Raw genomic sequence first — 17,447 nt, 5'->3', positions numbered from 1 at the left:
GCATCCTCAGTGCCGCTCGACGGCAGAAATATGGTCTGCAGAGCTGGGGAGCACGAAGGGATGGGCAATGCAAGGGAACATGGGTGCTGCCGTCTCCGTGGGGTATCGAGGCTCCTAAGAATGTGGGTGCTTCCCACCTTCTTGCCTGGGTTTATTAGCTGGGGGTTGGCGAGGTTTCCTGCCCAGGAGGAACACATCAAAAACCCTCAGTTAAATAATGGGGGGGTGGGAGGAGGGGAGAAAAAAAAAACCAAACCAAAATATGCCCCCGCGCAGGGCTGGGGAGGCGCAAGGGCAGATTCCCAGGGTGGCTTTCCAGGGCGGCTGGTGGGGATGAGTCCTGTCTCCAGGGGACAGTGAGGTCCGCTCCTCAGAGCTCCTCGTGGATCTTCTCCTGGTCCTCATCCGACTTCAGTTTCAGCTCCTCGGAGGTGATCTTCCCATCCTGGTTGCGGTCCTGGTTCCTGAACATGTCGGCGATGACTTTCTCCGGGTCGGAGCTGGGCATGAGGCGGCCTTTCCCTTCTGCCACCTGGGTCTTGATGAAGGCAGAGAACTGCGGCGGGGAGAGGAGGGAGATGTGCTTTGCTCCGTGCAGCCGGCACCGGGTACGGCGGGGAGCGCCACGGCCCGCGCCGAGGGCAGCAGCCAGGCTGCGAGGACGGGACAGGGACAAGAACACGGGGTGCCCTCGGTGTCCCTGCCCAGCCACAGCCCTGCCCGCATCCAGCAGCGATGCTCTGGGCCGGTGCGTTTGTTCCGCACAGCTCTTCAGGCTCCCGAGTGCCCGGGGACGGCAGTGCCCTTCAGGTGCTGCTCCCCGGGGTGGGGTCCCCCGTGCTCCCGATTCCCCCCGCACCCCATAAACCCGCAGTCTGGCAGCGCTCGGGGCCCTCGCTCACCTCGTCAGCGGGGATCTCCCCATCCTTGTTCAGGTCCATTTGCTCGTACAGGTTCGCCGGCGGCTCCCCGTGCCAGATGAAGAGGTAGCCCTCGGGAACCCCCTCCTCCATGGAGATCAGCTCCACCTCGAAGCGGAGCACGGCACTGCCTGGCACCCCCCGGGCTGAAAAGCAAGCGCCGGCTGCTGCACCGCGGCGGAGCCCGGCAAAGCGCTGGTCCCTGATGGGCAAAAGCCTCCCAGCTCCCAGCCGAGGGGGGTGAAGGAGCCCAGCAGCGGTTCAGCACGGCAGAACCCCCCCGTTTGCGTTGCACAGGCGGCCACGCGCCGCCCCCCTACCTCCATTCTCCCCGTGGCCCAGGTGGGGGGGGACGATGAGCACCCGCCTCTCCCCTGCGCACATGTTGAGGAGGCCGCTGTTCAGGCCCTCGATCACCTTGTTGGCCCCCAAAGTCACCTCCTGGGGCTTCTCGTAGTCGTGGCTGCAGGAGGCAGAGAAGACTGCGCGGCTGAGAAAGCCCCTCCGACCCAGCGGGCAGCCCCGCCACACCTCAAAATCCTGTGCCCTCCATCCCGCCGTGCCCCAAAATCCTATGTCCTCCATCCCGCCATGCCCCAAAATCCCATGCCCTCCATCCCACCGTGCCCCAAAATCCCGTGCCCTCCATCCTGCCGTGCCCCAAAATCCCATGCCCTCCATCCCGCCGTGCCCCAAAATCCCATGTCCTCCATCCCGCCGTGCCCCCAAATCCTATGTCCTCCATCCCGCCGTGCCCCAAAATCCTATGTCCTCCATCCCGCCATGCCCCAAAATCCTATGTCCTCCATCCTGCCGTGCCCCAAAATCCTATGTCCTCCATCCCGCCGTGCCCCCAAATCCCATGTCCTCCATCCTGCCGTGCCCCAAAATCCCATGTCCTCCATCCAGCCGTGCCCCAAAATCCTATGTCCTCCATCCCGCTGTGCCCCAAAATCCCGTGCCCTCCATCCCGCCGTGCCCCAAAATCCCGTGCCGTCCATCCTGCCGTGCCCTGAAGTCCCACACCCTCCACCCCCCAAAACCCTGCACCACCCGTCCCACCGTGCCCCAAAATCCCGCACCCTCCACCGTGCCCCAAAATCCCTGCTGTCCCGCAGCCGATGCTCCGGTGCTGCCCGTTGCAAAGAGCTGATGCTCCCAGAGCTGCGCCGGCGCCCGTCCACCCCCAGCCCTGCCCGGCTCAGCGCCTGCCAGGATTTGGCCCTGTGAAGGCGAGGTGTGCTCGGGGCAGCCCGCAAGCGAGCACGCACGAGGAGAAGAGCTTGGTGCCATCCAGCAAAGAGCAGTTGTAGTGGTAGCGGATGAAGTCTCTGTCGCGGGTGGTGACGTTGCAGCCCTCGGGCCGGTACACGGTCTCGATCTCCACCGGGTCCGCGGGGTTGTGGAAGTCGATGATGTGGACGTCGAAGATGAGCACAGCTGAGCCGGGAATTTTGTCCCCTGGAAGAGGAGCACAAGGAGAGCTGCTGGAGTGCCGCGGGGCCGGTACAGCCTTTCCCTGCTTTTTCCCGTGCCCCGTGACGTGTCCGTCCCTCAGAGCCCTGCATGTGTTGGCATCCCCTCGGTGTGCCGGCGCGCAGGGCTGCAGGAGGGGATGCCGCGGCCCGAGGCTGTGCCGTGCAGGTGTGCCAGACCCCGTGGGGCTGCCCTTTACCTGCTCCGTTCTCCCCGTAGGCCAGGTGTGGGGGGATGACCACCCGCCGTCTCTCTCCCATGCAGACCCCTTGCAGGCCCTGGTCCATGCCGGGGATGATGTAGCCCTTCCCGATGTAGGTGTCGTAGGTGTGATTGCGGGAGTAGCTGCAGCGAGAGAAGCCCCCGGTGCCGTTGTGCAGGAGACGCTGGCCCGTCAATGCCCCCACCCCACCCCTGCACCCCAACCTGCACCCCTTCTCCCAGCCTCTTCCCTGCTCCCCCAGGAGCCGAACTTTGCTCCTAGGGATGCAGCAAACAGGTATTGTCTTTTTTAGCCTATTTCATACCCGTTACCACCCTCTCCTCTACCTTCCCCCCGATTCTCCAGCCTCTCCTTGCAGCCTGCTGCCAAGCATGGGGTGGAAGAGGACATTGGGCGATCTCCCCACGCAGCCGCTTCCCTCCCCGCACCTGGAGTCAAAGAGCGTCCCGTCCATGAGCGTGCCGTTGTAGTGGTAGCGGACAAAGTCCCCGGTCACAGCCTTGCGCTTGCAGGACTCCGGCACCTCGAGGTGCTCCAGGAAGACGCCGTCTTTGGGGTTGTGGAAGTCCACCAGCAGCACGCTGAACACCAGTGAGGCCTGCGGTGGGATCGTGGTTCCTGGGGAGGGGACACGGCTCAGCCCGGACAAGGGTCCTGACGCACCGTGAGGGGCTCTGCGCAGAGCTGGGAGGGAAGGGACCGGGTGCGACGGGGCGATGCCCAACTCACCGTAGCCCTTCTCCCCATAGGCAAGGAATGGCGGGATGATGATGCTCCTCTTCTCCCCGGCGCACATGCCCAGCAGCCCCTGGTCCATGCCCTTGATCAGCCAGCCAGTGCCCACGTAGGTGTCGTAGGTGCTGTCCTTGCTGTAGCTGGTGGGGAGGAACGAGGTGGGGGCGGCCCTGGGGCCACGCCAGCTCCCCCGCCTGAGCGGTGCCGCGCAGGAGGCTGGTTTGGGGGTCACAGAGCTGCACCCGCCCTGCCGGGGTGCAGGAAGGGAGAGCACGGGGGGAGGCTGCTCCGACTGGGGTGCAGCGTGGGGCCCCATGTCCTGCCCCAGGCCAGCATCTCCTGGTCCCCGCCATCCCCGGTGCCCCCAGCCCCAAGGCAGAGGGTACACCTGAGCTCCAGTGCCCGCACCCCAAGGCGGGTACCCGTACCTGGAGTCGAAGGGGGTGCCATCCAGCAGCGTGCCGTTGTAGTGGTACCGCACGAAGTCCGAGTTCTCCACCGTGCGGTTGCAGCGCTCCGGTTTGGAGAGGGTGGTGATCTGCACCTTGTCTTTCTTGTTCCAGATGTCCAGCATGATGACGTCAAAGTACAAGGTGGCATCTGGGGGGATCAGCCCCGCTAAAGGGGCGGCAGCAAGGACAGAGCACCTTAGGTGGGACCAGCGCCGAGCCCAGGCAAGCCGAGGGCTCTGTCCCCTACAGCCCCCCCGAGCCCACAGCTCTGGGGCTGCTGGCCACACACGCCAGCCCCCGGGAAAGCAGCAGAACCCGGGGCGGGCAGGAGCCCTTGTTCCCAGGGAAGCCCTGCTTCGGCACGACTTGCCCCGGCGATGGAGCCACCCTTCGCCAGCACCCGCCAGCTGGGCACCGCACCCGTGTCCCCGCTAACACCGGCCCTGGGGGGATTGCTCCCGCCGTCCCCCCGCCGTGCCGCAGCCCCTTACCCACGCCGATGCTGCCGTAGCCCAGGTGGGGGGGCACGATGAGGTGACGCCGCTCGTTCACGCACATGCCCTGCAGGCCCCGGTCCATGCCGGTGATCAGCCGCCCGACGCCCACCACGCCGGCCACCGTGGCCCCTCGGTCGTAGCTGGGGCGAAGGGACAGACCCATCAGTGGCAGTGGGCAAAGGGCTAAGCCCCCGCAGCCGCTGGCGCTGGGGGTGCTCAGTGACAGTGCCGAGGGCTCGGGGCGGATCCGGAGCCAAACCACGAACCCTGCAAACACCAAGGGATGGCGCGGGGCTCCCGCATGCCTGCCCGCCGTGGGGGCAGAGCCGGGGGACGGGGCTGCCCCCTCCCCGGGGTGCAGGTAGCCTACCGCAGCCAGCGGGTCCCTGTGCTGCAGGCAGAGCCCGCAGCTCACCCCCATGGCAGACATTGATCCTGACGGGATCAATCCTGCGCTGCCCAGGCTGGACCTGCCTCCCGCGGCACCAGTCAGGGCTCTGGCACCCTTGGATGCCAGGGAATGCGGATCTGTCCCTCTGGACGCAAAGGAGGCGGGTGATGCTTTCAGCTGGGACCGAACCCATCAGCACCCTCCCCAGATCTCTCTCGGCGAGCTGGGCTGGAGGCCGGCAGTTCCCGGGCTTTCTGCTGCTTCCAAATCATTTCGCATATGGCACATTTGGAGCTTTATGCAGCAAGGAGGAAAGAAGACGTCCCAGGCCTCATTTTTAAACTGCAAATTTGTTTTTATTTTTAAATCTTAAAATACTCCAAGAAGCAACTAGGGCCATTTCAGATAAACTGAAACCCTTCATCCCCTCTGATGTGCAGCTGATGCTTTCTCGGGGCAGCACGCTGCAGTTGTCAGGACAAGGAATTATTTTAGCAGCGAATGTCCCCAGGCTCCCACTGCCTCTGGGGCTCGCAGCAGCAGCAGCGGCAGCGCACGGCTCAGTTACTTTCTCCCCATTCATGCTTGCAAGGAAGATAAGATACATTTAACCGGAGCAGAATCCTTTTGCTTTCCAGGGCTCTGAAAAATGCCTGTCCGGAAAGTTTTTGTTCCTGTGCAGGGCTGGGGCTGGTCCCCCGCACAGCCCAGTTTGGTTTTGTCCTTTCACCATGTGCCTGATTGTCCCCTGCTCACGCCAGTGCAAATCAGGGACTGCACCAACATAAACACTGATTTATAGCCAGCGTGAGCGGAGCAGGATCCATGCACTGGCCGTGGCAAACTAAGACCAGTCAGCGTGTAACCTCTTAGGTAATGAACGGGTTTCGCCACTGCCACGTTTCAAAGTGCTTTAAGTGTTTTCCCTGCCTGTGCAGCGCATGCAAATACATGTTCCTGAGTGCAGAATGTCTCACTTACGGCCAAATCCTGCCCATGCCGGAGATGGGCTTCCCCGCGCCCTGCGGCACCCCGGAGCGGAGCGCGTGCAGGAGTCGCAGGCACCCACAGGGCTCCGCAGGCTCCTCGCCCGGGCAGGGGGGCTGCTGCAAAACCCAGGGCAGCAGCACGGGCCCCCGGGCAGGGGCTGCAGGCCTGGCCGGGGCGGGGGGCTGCGCTCGGCGGCTCGCCGGGGGCCGCGCCGGGCTGACACGTGTACAGAGCTCCCGGGCTGCCCGGCCTCGCCCCCAGCACCCGCCGCGGGCACCCGCCAAAAGCCCTCCTTGGGGTCAAAGCTGCGGGGCCCGGGGGCTGGCCTGAGCAGGCAGCTGCCTGCTCCTCGCCTTGCCGCCTGCTGGCCCTCGGGGATGCGACGGGGCGACACGCACGCGGGCTGGGGGGAAGGCATGCAGGGATCCCCGCCGCAGCGCACGGCTGGCCGGGGCCGCATGCATTTGGTAAAGAGCCGAGGGCTATACCTGGAGTCAAACTTTTTGCCATCTTTAAAGGTCCCATTGTAGTGGTAGCGAATGAAATCCCCCATCTGGACTTCCCGCAGGCAGATTTTGGGGATATAGTATCTGTCTATCACCACGTCTTCCAGGGGGCCGGGGTCGCCCAGCCCCAGGACCCCCAGGGTGCTCAGGAGGAGGACGAAGCTGCCCGGGGACATGGCGCTGGGAGGCTGCAGCCGGCGGAAAGGCTCGGCGGGGGGGAGGCGGAGCGGCGAGGCCAGCCCGGCCGCCCCTTCCCGCAGGATGCCTGCCCAGCCCCAGCCCAGCTGGAATTCTGTACACGTGGACCCGGGCCTGGCGCATCGGCCTCGCCAGCCACGCTCCCACCACGAGTTGCCCCGTGGCATCGCCGGGACAATTCCCCCAGGCTGGGACAGCGGGACCGGGGAGGGGGAAAAGTCGCAAAGGCAAAGCTCCACGTCAGGAGGGTTTCTTTTCTTTTTTTCCCCTCTTTTTCTTTTTTTTTTTTTTTTTTTTTTTTCCCCTCCCCTCTGGGCAGTTCCTTCTGCAAAGGAAAAAGCTGACGAGAGCTATTTGCAAGCAAGTTTGTGCAGCTGGAGGTCCCATCCCAGCCCCGCTCGCTCCGGGTCCTAGCGCTGGCTGCGCTCCTCCCAGCAGCCTCTTCCCTGCCAGGGTCACGCTCCCACGGCTCAAGATGCTGCTGCTCCGTCCCTAGCAGCTCGGCAGAGTAAATAGAAGGAATTAAGTGTTCTAATAACATCTACTGCTCTTCAGTCTGCTGCTGACAGATTTTGCACTGAATGGCAATGATTAGAAACGTGAAGCTACCCCTCTAGCAGCCTTACACTAATAGGAGCAGCACTAAATGCACGCGTACGTGTTGCCCGCGCATCCCCGCTCCCCCAAACCCGTCGGCAAGAAACAGGCACCGTGGTAAGAGCCCCCGGCCAGTCCCAGGTGGGAAATAGGACAGGCCATAAACCCAAACCGCGACCTGGCTTCTCCGAGGCTCAGCGCTACCCGTGAGAGCAAAAGCTCAAGCAAAGAGCTATCAGCTCCCTCGAGCCCAGCCGCGGGGTGCTCTGCAGCTCCCCGATGCACCACGAGTTGCTCGGGGGGACTCAGGGCTCTCCCCACAGCACAGTGGGGTCAGGGCCTGACTGGGGGGCAAGGGAGCACGAACTTAGGGACAATGGCATCCCAGCCCGTGTGCTATCGAGCTGCTCATTTGCAGGGAGGTGCTGGGCGCTGCGAACGGTCTCTGCTCCGCAAGAAGAAACCTCAGCAGCGTCCTGGCTCCTGCCCCCAGCGCCACTGTCCAGCGGCAACAAAGCTCTGGGCTTGGGCTGGGGCCAGCGTGGCCGTGCCAAGGCCTGGCGCGGTGCAGCCCCAAGGCCTGGGATCTGGCACGGCGCGGGGTGCGCGGCCTCCAGCTTGGCACCAGGCAGCCCAGCTCCGGGCGCAGCCATGCTGGGGGGTCCGGGGCGCTCCCGGGGCAGCGCTGCGTGGCACTGGGTGCACCCCGGAGTGTCCCGGGTGCTGCAGCACAGGGTGCACCCCAGCACAGCCCGCTCTGCAGCGTGCAGCACTGAGCGCATCCCCAGGGCCGTGCAGCTCCGAGCACATCCTCCGGAGCCAGCAGCATGGGGGTGTGGAGTGACTGCCCGCAGCGTGGGGCACCGAGAGTGAGTGCCCGCAGCGTGGGGCACCGAGCAGTGACTGCCCACAGCGTGGGGCACCGAGCAGTGACTCCCCGCAGCGTGGGCCACCGAGAGTGACTCCCTGCAGCGTGGGGGACTGAGAGTAACTCCCCACAGTGTGGGCCACCGAGCAGTGACTCCCTGCAGCGTGGGGGTGCAGAGTGACTGCCCGCAGCGTGGGCCACCGAGCAGTGACTGCCCGCAGCGTGGGCCACCGAGCAGTGACTCCCCGCAGCGTGGGCCACCGAGCAGTGACTGCCCGCAGCGTGGGGCACTGAGAGTGACTGCCCGCAGCGTGGGGCACCGAGAGTGACTCCCCGCAGCGTGGGGGTGCAGAGTGGCTCCCCGCAGTGTGGGGCACCGAGAGTGACTCCCCGCAGCGTGGGCCACCGAACAGTGACTCCCCGCAGCGTGGGCCACCGAGAGTGACTCCCTGCAGCGTGGGGGACTGAGAGTGACTCCCCACAGTGTGGGCCACCGAGCAGTGACTGCCTGCAGCGTGGGGGTGCAGAGTGGCTCCCCGCAGCGTGGGGCACCGAGAGTGACTCCCCACAGCGTGGGCCACTGAGCAGTGACTCCCTGCAGCATGGGGCACCGAGAGTGACTCCCCGCAGCGTGGGGGTGCAGAGTGGCTCCCCGCAGTGTGGGGCACCGAGAGTGACTCCCCACAGCGTGGGCCACTGAGCAGTGACTCCCTGCAGCGTGGGGGTGCAGAGTGACTCCCCACAGCGTGGGGCACCGAGCAGTGGCTCCCCGCAGTGTGGGGCACCGAGAGTGACTCCCCACAGCGTGGGCCACTGAGCAGTGACTCCCTGCAGCGTGGGGGTGCAGAGTGACTCCCTGCAGCGTGGGCCACCGAGCAGTGACTCCCCGCAGCGTGGGCCACCGAGCCCGCGGCGGGGAGGGCGCAGCGCTGCTCACTCCCCCGTCCCCCGTCCCCCCCCCCAAACCCCGGGGAGGGCCCCGCGGAGCGCGCAGCACCGCGCACCCCCCCCCCCCCGCGCGCACCCCGCGGGCGCTGCGCCAGCCGCGCAGAGCCGCACTAAGACCCTGCGCGCCCCGCCGCGCACCGCCCCCTTCCCCGCCGCCCGCCCGCCCGCCCCCCCTGCGCGGAGCGCTGCGCGGTGCTGCGCGGGCAGTGCGCGGCGGCGGCGGCGATGGGGACGGGGGTCGCGGCGCTGGCGCTGCCGGCGCTGGCGCTGCTGGCGCTGGCGGCGGGGCGCGGCGCGGCGCAGTACGAGGAGTACAGCGTGCGTGGGTTCCCCGCGGCCGCGCTGGAGCCGCTGCAGCGCGCCTACGCGCGGGCGCTGGCGCAGTACGCGGGCGCGCAGTGGGCGGAGAGCGCCCGGGCGCTGGAAGCCAGCCTGCGCCTTCACCGCCTGCTGCGGGACAGCGAAGCGCATTGCCACCGCCGCTGCGCAGCGCCCGCCGAGGGGGCCCCCGCCGAGGAGCCCCCCGCCGAGGGGGACCCCGCGGCGTGGGAGTGGGAGCGGGAGATGCAGCTCTTCGGGCGGCTGCTGCGCCGCGCCGGCTGCCTGCGCGCCTGCAAGCGCGACCTGCCCGTCTTCCAGCTGCGCTACCCCCCCGCGCAAACCCTGCGCGACTTCCAGCGCCGCCAGCCCTACCAGTACCTGCACTACGCGCTCTTCAAGGTGAGCGGCCGCCGGCGCGCAAATGCCGCGCAACGTGGCTCGGGGGGGCGGGGGGAGTGAGGGGCTTCCCCGGCCCTGGGGGGCGGCGGGCGGCTTGTGCCTCCGTCCTGCACTGCTCTGGTCCGCGCCTCCTCTTCTGCCTCCGTCCTGCGCCCCGCTGCTCTGCACCCCCCCCGGCACACCCCCATCCCGTGCCTAATCCTACACCCCTCGTCCTGCACCCCTCATCCCGCACCCCTTGTCCTGCGCCACTCATCCTGCACCCCTCGTCCCGCACCCCTCATCCTGCACCCCTCGTCCCGCACCCCTCATCCCGCACCCCTCGTCCTGCACCCCTCATCCTGCAACCCTCATCCCGCACCCCTCATCCCACACCCCTCATCCTGCACCACTCATCATGCACCCCTCGTCCTGCACCCCTGTCCTGCACCCCTCATCCCACACCCCTGTCCTGCGCCCCTCGTCCCGCACCCCTCGTCCCGCACCCCTCGTCCCGCACCCCTCATCCTGTACCCCTCATCCCACACCCCTCATCCTGCACCCCTCATCCTGTACCCCTCATCCCACACCCCTCATCCTGCGCCACTCATCATGCACCCCTCGTCCTGCACCCCTGTCCTGCACCCCTCATCCCACACCCCTTGTCCTGCGCCCCTCATCCCGCACCCCTCGTCCCGCACCCCTCATCCCGCACCCCTCATCCCGCACCCCTCATCCTGTACCCCTCATCCCACACCCCTCATCCTGCGCCCCTCGTCCTGCGCCCTTCGTCCTGCACCCGTCGTCCCGCACCCCTCGTCCCACGCCCCTCATCCCACGTCCCTCATCCTGCACCCCTCATCCTGTACCCCTCATCCCACACCCCTCATCCTGCGCCACTCATCATGCACCCCTTGTCCCGCACCCGTCATCCCGCACCCCTGTCCTGCGCCCCTCATCCTGCACCCCTCATCCCGCACCCCTCGTCCTGCACCCCTCGTCCCGCACCCCTCATCCCGCACCTCTCATCCCGCGCCCCTCATCCTGCACCCCTCATCCTGCACCCCTTGTCCTGCACCCCTCATCCTATACCTCCTCTTCGACACCCCCATCCTGTGTCCCCCCCATCCTGCATCCCCATCCTGTGCCCCCATCCTACACCGCCAGCCTGCACCCCCTGATCTGCACCCCCTGACCCCTGCTCCCCTCTACCCTGCACCCTGCTGTCACGTGCCTTCCCGTCCTGCACCCCCCTTCCGGCACTCCCCATCTGGCACCCCCCCCCTCACCGCCCCGGCTCCTCCATCCTGCCCCTGCGCCGTGGCACGTCATCATCATCTGGGATGCATCAGGCAGGACGTGAGGGGTGTGTCTGGGACTGTGGGCCCCTGTGGTTGTGTCCCCCCACCCCGCCTTGCGTTGCCCTGCTCCCCCAAGGTCCCCCTGGCTGGGCAGAGCGTTGCCTGGGGAGGGGGACGCGGGGGCTGCCCCGGCAGAGGGGCCCAAGGTGGCAGGTCCGGTGCTACCGTGATCGCTGCGGGACACGTGTCTGGATGCTCCGTCAGGCAGAAGCGCTTGCAGAGGCTCACGGTGCAGACGTGGAGGGAGGTTTTGGAAGGGATCGCCCCGGGGGGACCCTCCTTTGGCCAGAGTGGCTCTGGCAGGGGACGCTCCCCTCTCCAGGCACCGGTGCTGGTCGGGGTCCCGGGCTGCGGCGCTGGCCGGCTGCCGGTGCGGATGCTGCTTTAGTGCTTAGCGCTGCGGCCCCGCTCACCTGGCAGTGGCGAGGGACAGCCTGGCCTAGATCCTTAATGCCTTTTCCTCTCGCGCGCTCCCGCCAAAACCCATTCCATGGACAGTTCCCCCAATCTCGCTCCCCTGAAGCTGCAACCCGAGAGCCCATAAAGCAGCAGGGAGCAGGGGCGGCTCACCCAGGCTGGTGGCACGGCCCGAGGAGAGCAGATGCCTGGATCAAGCCCGTGCCACATGGATCACTCCTGGCTGGACGTGGGGGTCCGCGAGGAGCTGAGCCGTCCCCGCTCCCACCGTGGACACGGAGCGGGAGGTTGGCGCGGCTGGGCACAGGCAGCTGCTGTGCAAGCAGCTGGATTTATCTGCGTTGTCCGTGGTCCCGGATCCTGTCCGTCCGTCACTGTCAGTGGACGATTGGGCTCGGGGCTGGCACCGCGGGTGCCGGGCTGTTCCATCCTGAGGACCAGCCTTCCGTCCCGCAGCTCCGGGGTCCGGCTGGGTGCTGAGCGCCCTGCAGCCGCAGCGTCCGCCCCGGCTGCCCCCATGGCAGCCTGCTGCACCGGCTCTTCCTCCTTCTCCAGTCAAATAAGATCGAGAAAGCGGTGTCCGCTGCCCACACCTTCCTGCAGAAGAACCCCAAGCACGAGATGACCTTGAAGTACCTGAACTATTACAGGACGATACTGGACGTGGATGAATACCTGGTCGACCTGGAGGCTCAGCCCTACGAGGTGAGGAGGGGACGGGGCTGGGGTGGGAGAGGGGCTCCCCGGGGCTCGGTGCACGCCTGGTTGCCGAAGCCTGGTCCTGCTGAACCCCGAGGGAAGCGGCTCTCCCTCCCCAAGCCCTGGCTGCTCACCTCCTGCCCCCAAAAGAGCATCTTTGTGGGGCCCGCTCTGGGGACGGAGCTGCCTCGGGGAGAGCAGGGCAGGTTGGTGCTGCTGGCGGGCAGAGTCAGGCTGCGGTGCCCGGCGGGGAGGTGAGCGGTGCCCACTTGGTCCCTGGCAGCCGATATTCGTGCGGTCAGTGAAGCTGTACAACAACGGGGATTTCCGGAGCAGCGCGGCCGACATGGAGCAGGCGCTTGCTGAGTACTACAAGGCGTACGAGGACTGCCTGGCCGGCTGCGAGGGTGCCTATGAGCTGCAGGAGTTCAAGGACTTCTACCCCGCCATCGCAGGTGACCGGGCAGGGTTCGGGGGCTGGCAGGCTCGCGGCGGGGGGCTGGGGGCTGATGGGATGCAGCGCCTGACAGCTCCCCACAGATCACTTTGTGAGCGTGCTGCAGTGCAAGGTGGACTGCGAGACCGAGCTCACCCCCAACGTGGGCGGCTACTTCGTGGAGAAGTTCGTGGCCACCATGTACCACTACCTGCAGTTCGCCTACTACAAGCGTGAGTGCTGGCAGGAGCTGGGGGCTGCGCCCCCAGGGCACCCCGGGGTGCCGCGGGCCCCTGGGCAGGGTGTCACCCCCCACGTCACCCGGCGCTGCTCCCCGCAGTGAACGACGTGCGGGATGCGGTGCGCAGCGTCTCCAGCTACATGCTCTTCGACCCGGGCGATGCCGTGATGCAGCAGAACCTGGTCTACTACCGCTTCCACCGCGAGCGCTGGCGCCTGCAGGAGGAGGACTTCGAGCCCCGGCCGGTGAGGACCCCCCAGCCCCCTGTCCCGCGGCTCTGCCGGCGCCGGAGGGGCTGACGCGGCCCCCGCTCTCTCCCTGTGCCCAGGAAGCCGTGCGCTACCACAACCGGACGGCCGCCCAGAAGAAGATGCTGGACTTTGCCAGGCAGTACCTGCAGGCTGACGATGAGGTAGACGACGGCCCCGGTGCAGGGTGCAGCCGGGTGCTTTTGGGGGTGCTGGGGTGGTGTGGGGGTGCTGTGGATACCCGGGGGCAGGACCATTCCTTGGGCAGGGGGTCTGACCCGCAAACCAGCCCTGGAGAAGAGGCCGTAGCTCGGGGATGAGCCGCGGACAGGGCCGCCAAGCCCCGCTGCCTCCTCCTGCCCGTCCCGTGCTGCAGATGGAGGTGGACGACGGCGAGGGGCCGGAGGCGTGGGACCTGCCCTCCGACGGCGAGTTCGAGGGCGAAGGCGACTACGAGGAAGGCTTCTTCGCAGAGTGGTGGCAGGAGCCCAAGACCAAGGGGGACAAAGCCGACCAAGGTTCCTGATGCCGGGGCGGGGGGCTGTGCCGCGGGGCGGGGGGCGGCTGCTGCCGAACGCCGGTGCCATTGAGCCCTCCCTGTTTGCAGAGACCCTGCGATGAGCCAGGCGAAGGGGGGCCTGGCCCCGGCGGAGCTGGATAGCGGTGGCCCTGTGACACCCTCCCGGGGACGCCGGGCTTCAGGCTCCTGCCAGCCGCTGCGCAGAAACTTGGGCTCGCGGGGAAGGGCTGATCCTGCCCGGTGCCCTGCGGTGGGGCTGCCTTTGCCCTCTGGACATCCGCTGCCCTGAGCGCAGCCCGATTCCCATCGGTGGAGCACCGGCACTGCCGAACCTCCCTGCCCGCCCGGCAGCTCGCCCCGAGCTGCCCCCGTCCCTGATGTCCCCAGGAGCCCCGGCCACCAGCCATGCCCCACAGCACTGGGGTTGACTGTGCCCCTCGGCTCCCCCCCAGGAGCTGCGGACGGTGCGCCAGGCTGGACCCCCGTGTTGTCTCGAGGGCTTCAGGGGGCTGCCCCTGCTCTGGGAGCGATGCATGGTGCTGCCAGAGCCAGGCGTAGGTGCCGGTCCTGCCCCTCCTCGGAGCTGCCCATGGCTCCTACCCTGGTGCCTCCAGCCTCCCAGCCCCCTCCCCAGCCCCCAGAGCCCGGGGTCCCTTCGGCGCCCAAGGTCTGGTGCTACAAGGGGGGTCCCGGTGTGCCGGCATCCCCGTGCTGCCGCATGGCTGCAGCCTGGCGAGGCTGCGTCGCCGTGCCCTGCGTGTGCCTTGAATTTTCACCACACCAGTCCTCTGTAGCCTTAAGCTCCGTTAATTTAATACTTCCCAACTTGCACAGTTGCTTTTTTTTTTTTTTTTTTTTTTTTTTTTCCCCCCTAAATATTTACTGGTGCTGAACGTTTAATAAAATCTGGACCAGTCTTTTCACGGTTGCCTCCGCCTCCGGGCTCCCTGGGGCTGGGGTGTGCTGCCGCCATGGGAGCTGGGTGCTCGGGGTGGGAGAAGCCCTACTGTGGGAGGGGGAGGGACAGGTTGGGGGGCTGGATGCCCCCATAAAGAGGAGGAGACCCCACAGGGGGGCTGGGGGGGACACTTGTGGGGCTGGGAAACCTTGGGGAGCATAAGAGCAGCCAGGCTTTTGTGGGAATGGGGGGTCCCTGAGGGGACCACGACCACACTGGGACCCTTATGGGAATACGTGACCCCCGTTGTGCGGGGGAGGCTGCCAGGTGGCATGGGGGAGCTGGGGGGCAGCATGCCTCACCCCAATACGGATGTTTGGGGGGTGATGTGCAGCACCTGCTGGTTGTTTTGGGCGGGGTGCGTCACGCTGGCACTGGTCCTTGGGGGGTGCATCGTCCTGCTGCTGGTCCGGAGGGCGCAGCCTGCGTCCCCCGATGCTGGCCCAGGGTGGCAGGGGGGGATTATCCCCCCTCCCGCTGGCGTCAGGGCGTTTTGGAGGCCATTTCGGAGGCCGCCGTTGCTGCCGACAAGCCCACGCCTGCCCTGGGCACGAAGTGTCGGGCAGCGTGCGGCCGCCTCGCTCCTCCCTGCTGCGCCGGGTGCGTTCCTGCTCCCCATGGAAGTTGGCTGCGAGGACTGAAACCGAGAGGCTGAATCACCGCGTTCGCCCCAGGTGAGGGAAGGGAAGGAAGGGGGCGGTGGGGAGGCTGCCAGCACCCCACCCTGTACTGCCCTGGAGATCCCATTTACCAGGGCTTTCCCAGCGCTTCCCTTCCTGCGTGGGACCGGGCACTGGGATGGGGGATGGGGCTGAGCCCCCAGACCCGTGGGCAGAGCTCGGGGCTCAGGGCAGAGCTCAGGGGAGGCAGCGCTGGCAGCGGGAGCAGCCCGTTGCACCCCTGCGCAGGCCAGGGCCGTCCTGTCCCTCGGGAAGAGCGGGGTTTGTCACCGATGGGTCACGGCCACCCTCGGGAGGGGAATGCCAGCCCGGTGGGGTGCGGCCAGCAGCGCTTGCACCTGGATCAGCGGGAAGCGCTCAGCCCAGCGTGCTGGCGTCGGAGCCTGGGAGGCAAAGTCTTGTTTATCTTCCCAACAAGCCGGGCAAGGGTGGCACGGGGCCCACGGGGCCTCCGCCCTGCTCCGACGCACGCTTGGGCACGGCGTCCCCTCGCCAGCCCCAAACTCACGTTGGGGCACACGGGTCCTCGCTCCCGCTCCTCTGCCAGTGCCGGGCAAAAAGCCCCTTGCAGTCCTGGGCCGGGGTCCCCAGGGTCTCCTCGCTGCTCCCACTGCAGCTGCTGGGTGCAGAGGTGCCGGCTGGGTCTGGCGCTCCCGGCAGCGCCGAGCAGGAGCAGCGGCTCTGTGGTGTGACCCCAGCAGTGGCCGGGGCCGCGAGCGTGGCCACCGTCCCCCGTGGCACGCGTGGCCGGCAGAGCTGGGCTGCAGGGAGGTGCCGGGGTGCAGAGGTGGGGTGCAGGGGCACGAGAAGGGACACGGCGGTGGGATGCACGGGGGTAGGCCTGCAGGACTCCGTGGGTTAACACCATGAAGGCAGCGCTGCGCTTCCCTGACTCCCCTGACCTTGACCAAGAAGAAACATAAATGAGGTTTGGTTTTTTTTTTTTTTGTCTGTCATCTCAGCTGCGCTGTGCTGTGCCGTGCGCCGCTTTCCTCCTCGTGCCGGGAGGGCTCTCGCTGTGCTTTGGATCCCCCGCGCTGTGCACAGCGACAAAATCCCGTTTTTCTCGCAGGGGTGTTCGAAGCTCCGTCTCTCGCCTCCCTCCAGAGCTGTGATTTCCCGACTGAGTCAGCGCTTGCAACCAGATGCAGCAGAGGCCTGTGCAGGGGCTGATGGCGGGGAGTGCAGGATGTGTACCCTTGCCCCCATCCCCAAATCCAGGGAGCAGGAGGCCCAGGGATCCCCGCCCTGGGCTGGGACATGCCCTGGCACCGGGTGCTCATTGGTGACTCGGGCGCTGGGTGACGGAGGCTTCACGGGGAGCGGGTGAGCCGGGACGCGGCGACAGCACCCGGCTGGACCAGTCTGGCCAGGGACGGCGGTGACACAGGCTGCCGTCAGCCGCCCGAGCCCTTCCCCAGCGCCTCTTGCTGCCGCTGCGGGGATCCTGCCTCAGTTTCCCCACCTGGGCAGTGCGAAGCCCCTTCCTGGGGCTGGGTGATGCTCCAGGGCCAGACCCTGCCCTGTGGCTGCCGCACCGCCGGCTCCGCGCCCGGGCACCGATGGACGCAAACACCGAAAACGATGCGGGGATGGCCCACGCGGCGCCCACGACGCGGCTGCACGAGGGCTCTAATCGCGGCCTGGCCGGGGCAGGCGGGAGCGGGGGGGACAACGGGGGAGCCGGCAGCGGCCAGGCTGGGGGGAACAGCCCCGAGCCCCCTGCCCGCGGCCCCGCGCTCCGCTCCTGGCTGGGTGCTGGCCCCCGTGGGACCGGGTGTCTGCACCCACGGGTGACGCCGGAGGTGTGTGGGGCCAGGCTGGCGCTGCCCGGGGGGACACGCAGGGGCGAGGCCGTGGGGGGCCCGAGCTCCCTTGCACGGGTCCCAGCACCCCACGCCTGCCCTGGGAGGGGTGGGGGGGGTGGTGTGTCTTTGCACCCCACGTGCACACCCCGGCGTGGGAGGGGTCCCCGCACCCCACGCACCCTGCGACCCCACAACTCTCGGGGGTCCCCTCACCCCACTCACCCCGCGACCCCACAGCCCTCGGGGGTCCCCGCACCCCACACACCCCATGACCCCACAACTCTCGGGGATCCCCTCACCCCACGCACCCCGCGACCCCACAGCCCTCGGGGGGTCCCTGCACCCCACGCACCCCCGGGGTCCCAGCGACCCCACAACTCTCGGGGATCCCCGCACCCCACGCACCCCGCGACCCCACAGCCCTCGGGGGGTCCCTGCACCCCACGCACTCCCAGGGTCCCAGCGACCCCACAACTCTCGGGGATCCCCTCACCCCACGCACCCCGCGACCCCACAGCCCTCGGGGGGTCCCTGCACCCCACGCACCCCCGGGGTCCCAGCGACCCCACAGCCCTCGGG

At 67.5% G+C, this 17,447-nt stretch overlaps 2 protein-coding genes across 2 annotated transcripts; one reads left to right on the top strand and one right to left on the bottom strand.

Annotated features, from left to right (window-relative positions):
* Window positions 1-370: 370 nt before the first annotated feature.
* Window positions 371-6,366, bottom strand: FKBP10 (FKBP prolyl isomerase 10). Its single transcript, XM_075723062.1, has 10 exons — window positions 6,173-6,366; window positions 4,298-4,443; window positions 3,783-3,972; window positions 3,349-3,494; window positions 3,048-3,237; window positions 2,596-2,741; window positions 2,192-2,381; window positions 1,241-1,383; window positions 903-1,066; window positions 371-556 (listed from the first exon to the last, which is right to left on the bottom strand). Exons 1-10 carry the CDS (start codon window positions 6,364-6,366, stop codon window positions 371-373), a joined length of 1,695 nt encoding a protein of 564 aa, XP_075579177.1.
* A 2,660-nt stretch (window positions 6,367-9,026) lies between these two features.
* On the top strand, window positions 9,027-13,428 carry P3H4 (prolyl 3-hydroxylase family member 4 (inactive)). The gene is made up of 7 exons (XM_075723020.1): window positions 9,027-9,521; window positions 11,834-11,983; window positions 12,261-12,432; window positions 12,518-12,646; window positions 12,754-12,899; window positions 12,983-13,066; window positions 13,279-13,428. Exons 1-7 carry the CDS (start codon window positions 9,027-9,029, stop codon window positions 13,426-13,428), a joined length of 1,326 nt encoding a protein of 441 aa, XP_075579135.1.
* Window positions 13,429-17,447: the final 4,019 nt, after the last annotated feature.

This window comes from Pelecanus crispus, chromosome 18 (genome assembly GCF_030463565.1).
Source record: "Pelecanus crispus isolate bPelCri1 chromosome 18, bPelCri1.pri, whole genome shotgun sequence".
In the NCBI taxonomy this organism is placed as follows: Eukaryota; Metazoa; Chordata; class Aves; order Pelecaniformes; family Pelecanidae; genus Pelecanus; species Pelecanus crispus.
The sequence above is the reverse complement of the archived record's forward strand: the minus strand, read 5'-3'. Positions and strand labels throughout refer to the sequence as shown.

Excerpts from the sequence above, each read along its gene's own strand:
- FKBP10 (XM_075723062.1), bottom strand. The coding sequence starts at position 6,366 with ATGTCCCCGGGCAGCTTCGTCCTCCTCCTGAGCACCCTGGGGGTCCTG. Across the intron at positions 4,444-6,172 it reads GGCAAAAAGTTTGACTCCAG|CTACGACCGAGGGGCCACGG; the intron begins GTATAGCCCTCG and ends CCTTCGCCCCAG. Across the intron at positions 3,238-3,348 it reads CTATGGGGAGAAGGGCTACG|GAACCACGATCCCACCGCAG; the intron begins GTGAGTTGGGCA and ends TCCCCTCCCCAG.
- P3H4 (XM_075723020.1), top strand. The coding sequence starts at position 9,027 with ATGGGGACGGGGGTCGCGGCGCTGGCGCTGCCGGCGCTGGCGCTGCTG. Across the intron at positions 12,433-12,517 it reads CTTCTACCCCGCCATCGCAG|ATCACTTTGTGAGCGTGCTG; the intron begins GTGACCGGGCAG and ends AGCTCCCCACAG. Across the intron at positions 12,647-12,753 it reads GCAGTTCGCCTACTACAAGC|TGAACGACGTGCGGGATGCG; the intron begins GTGAGTGCTGGC and ends TGCTCCCCGCAG.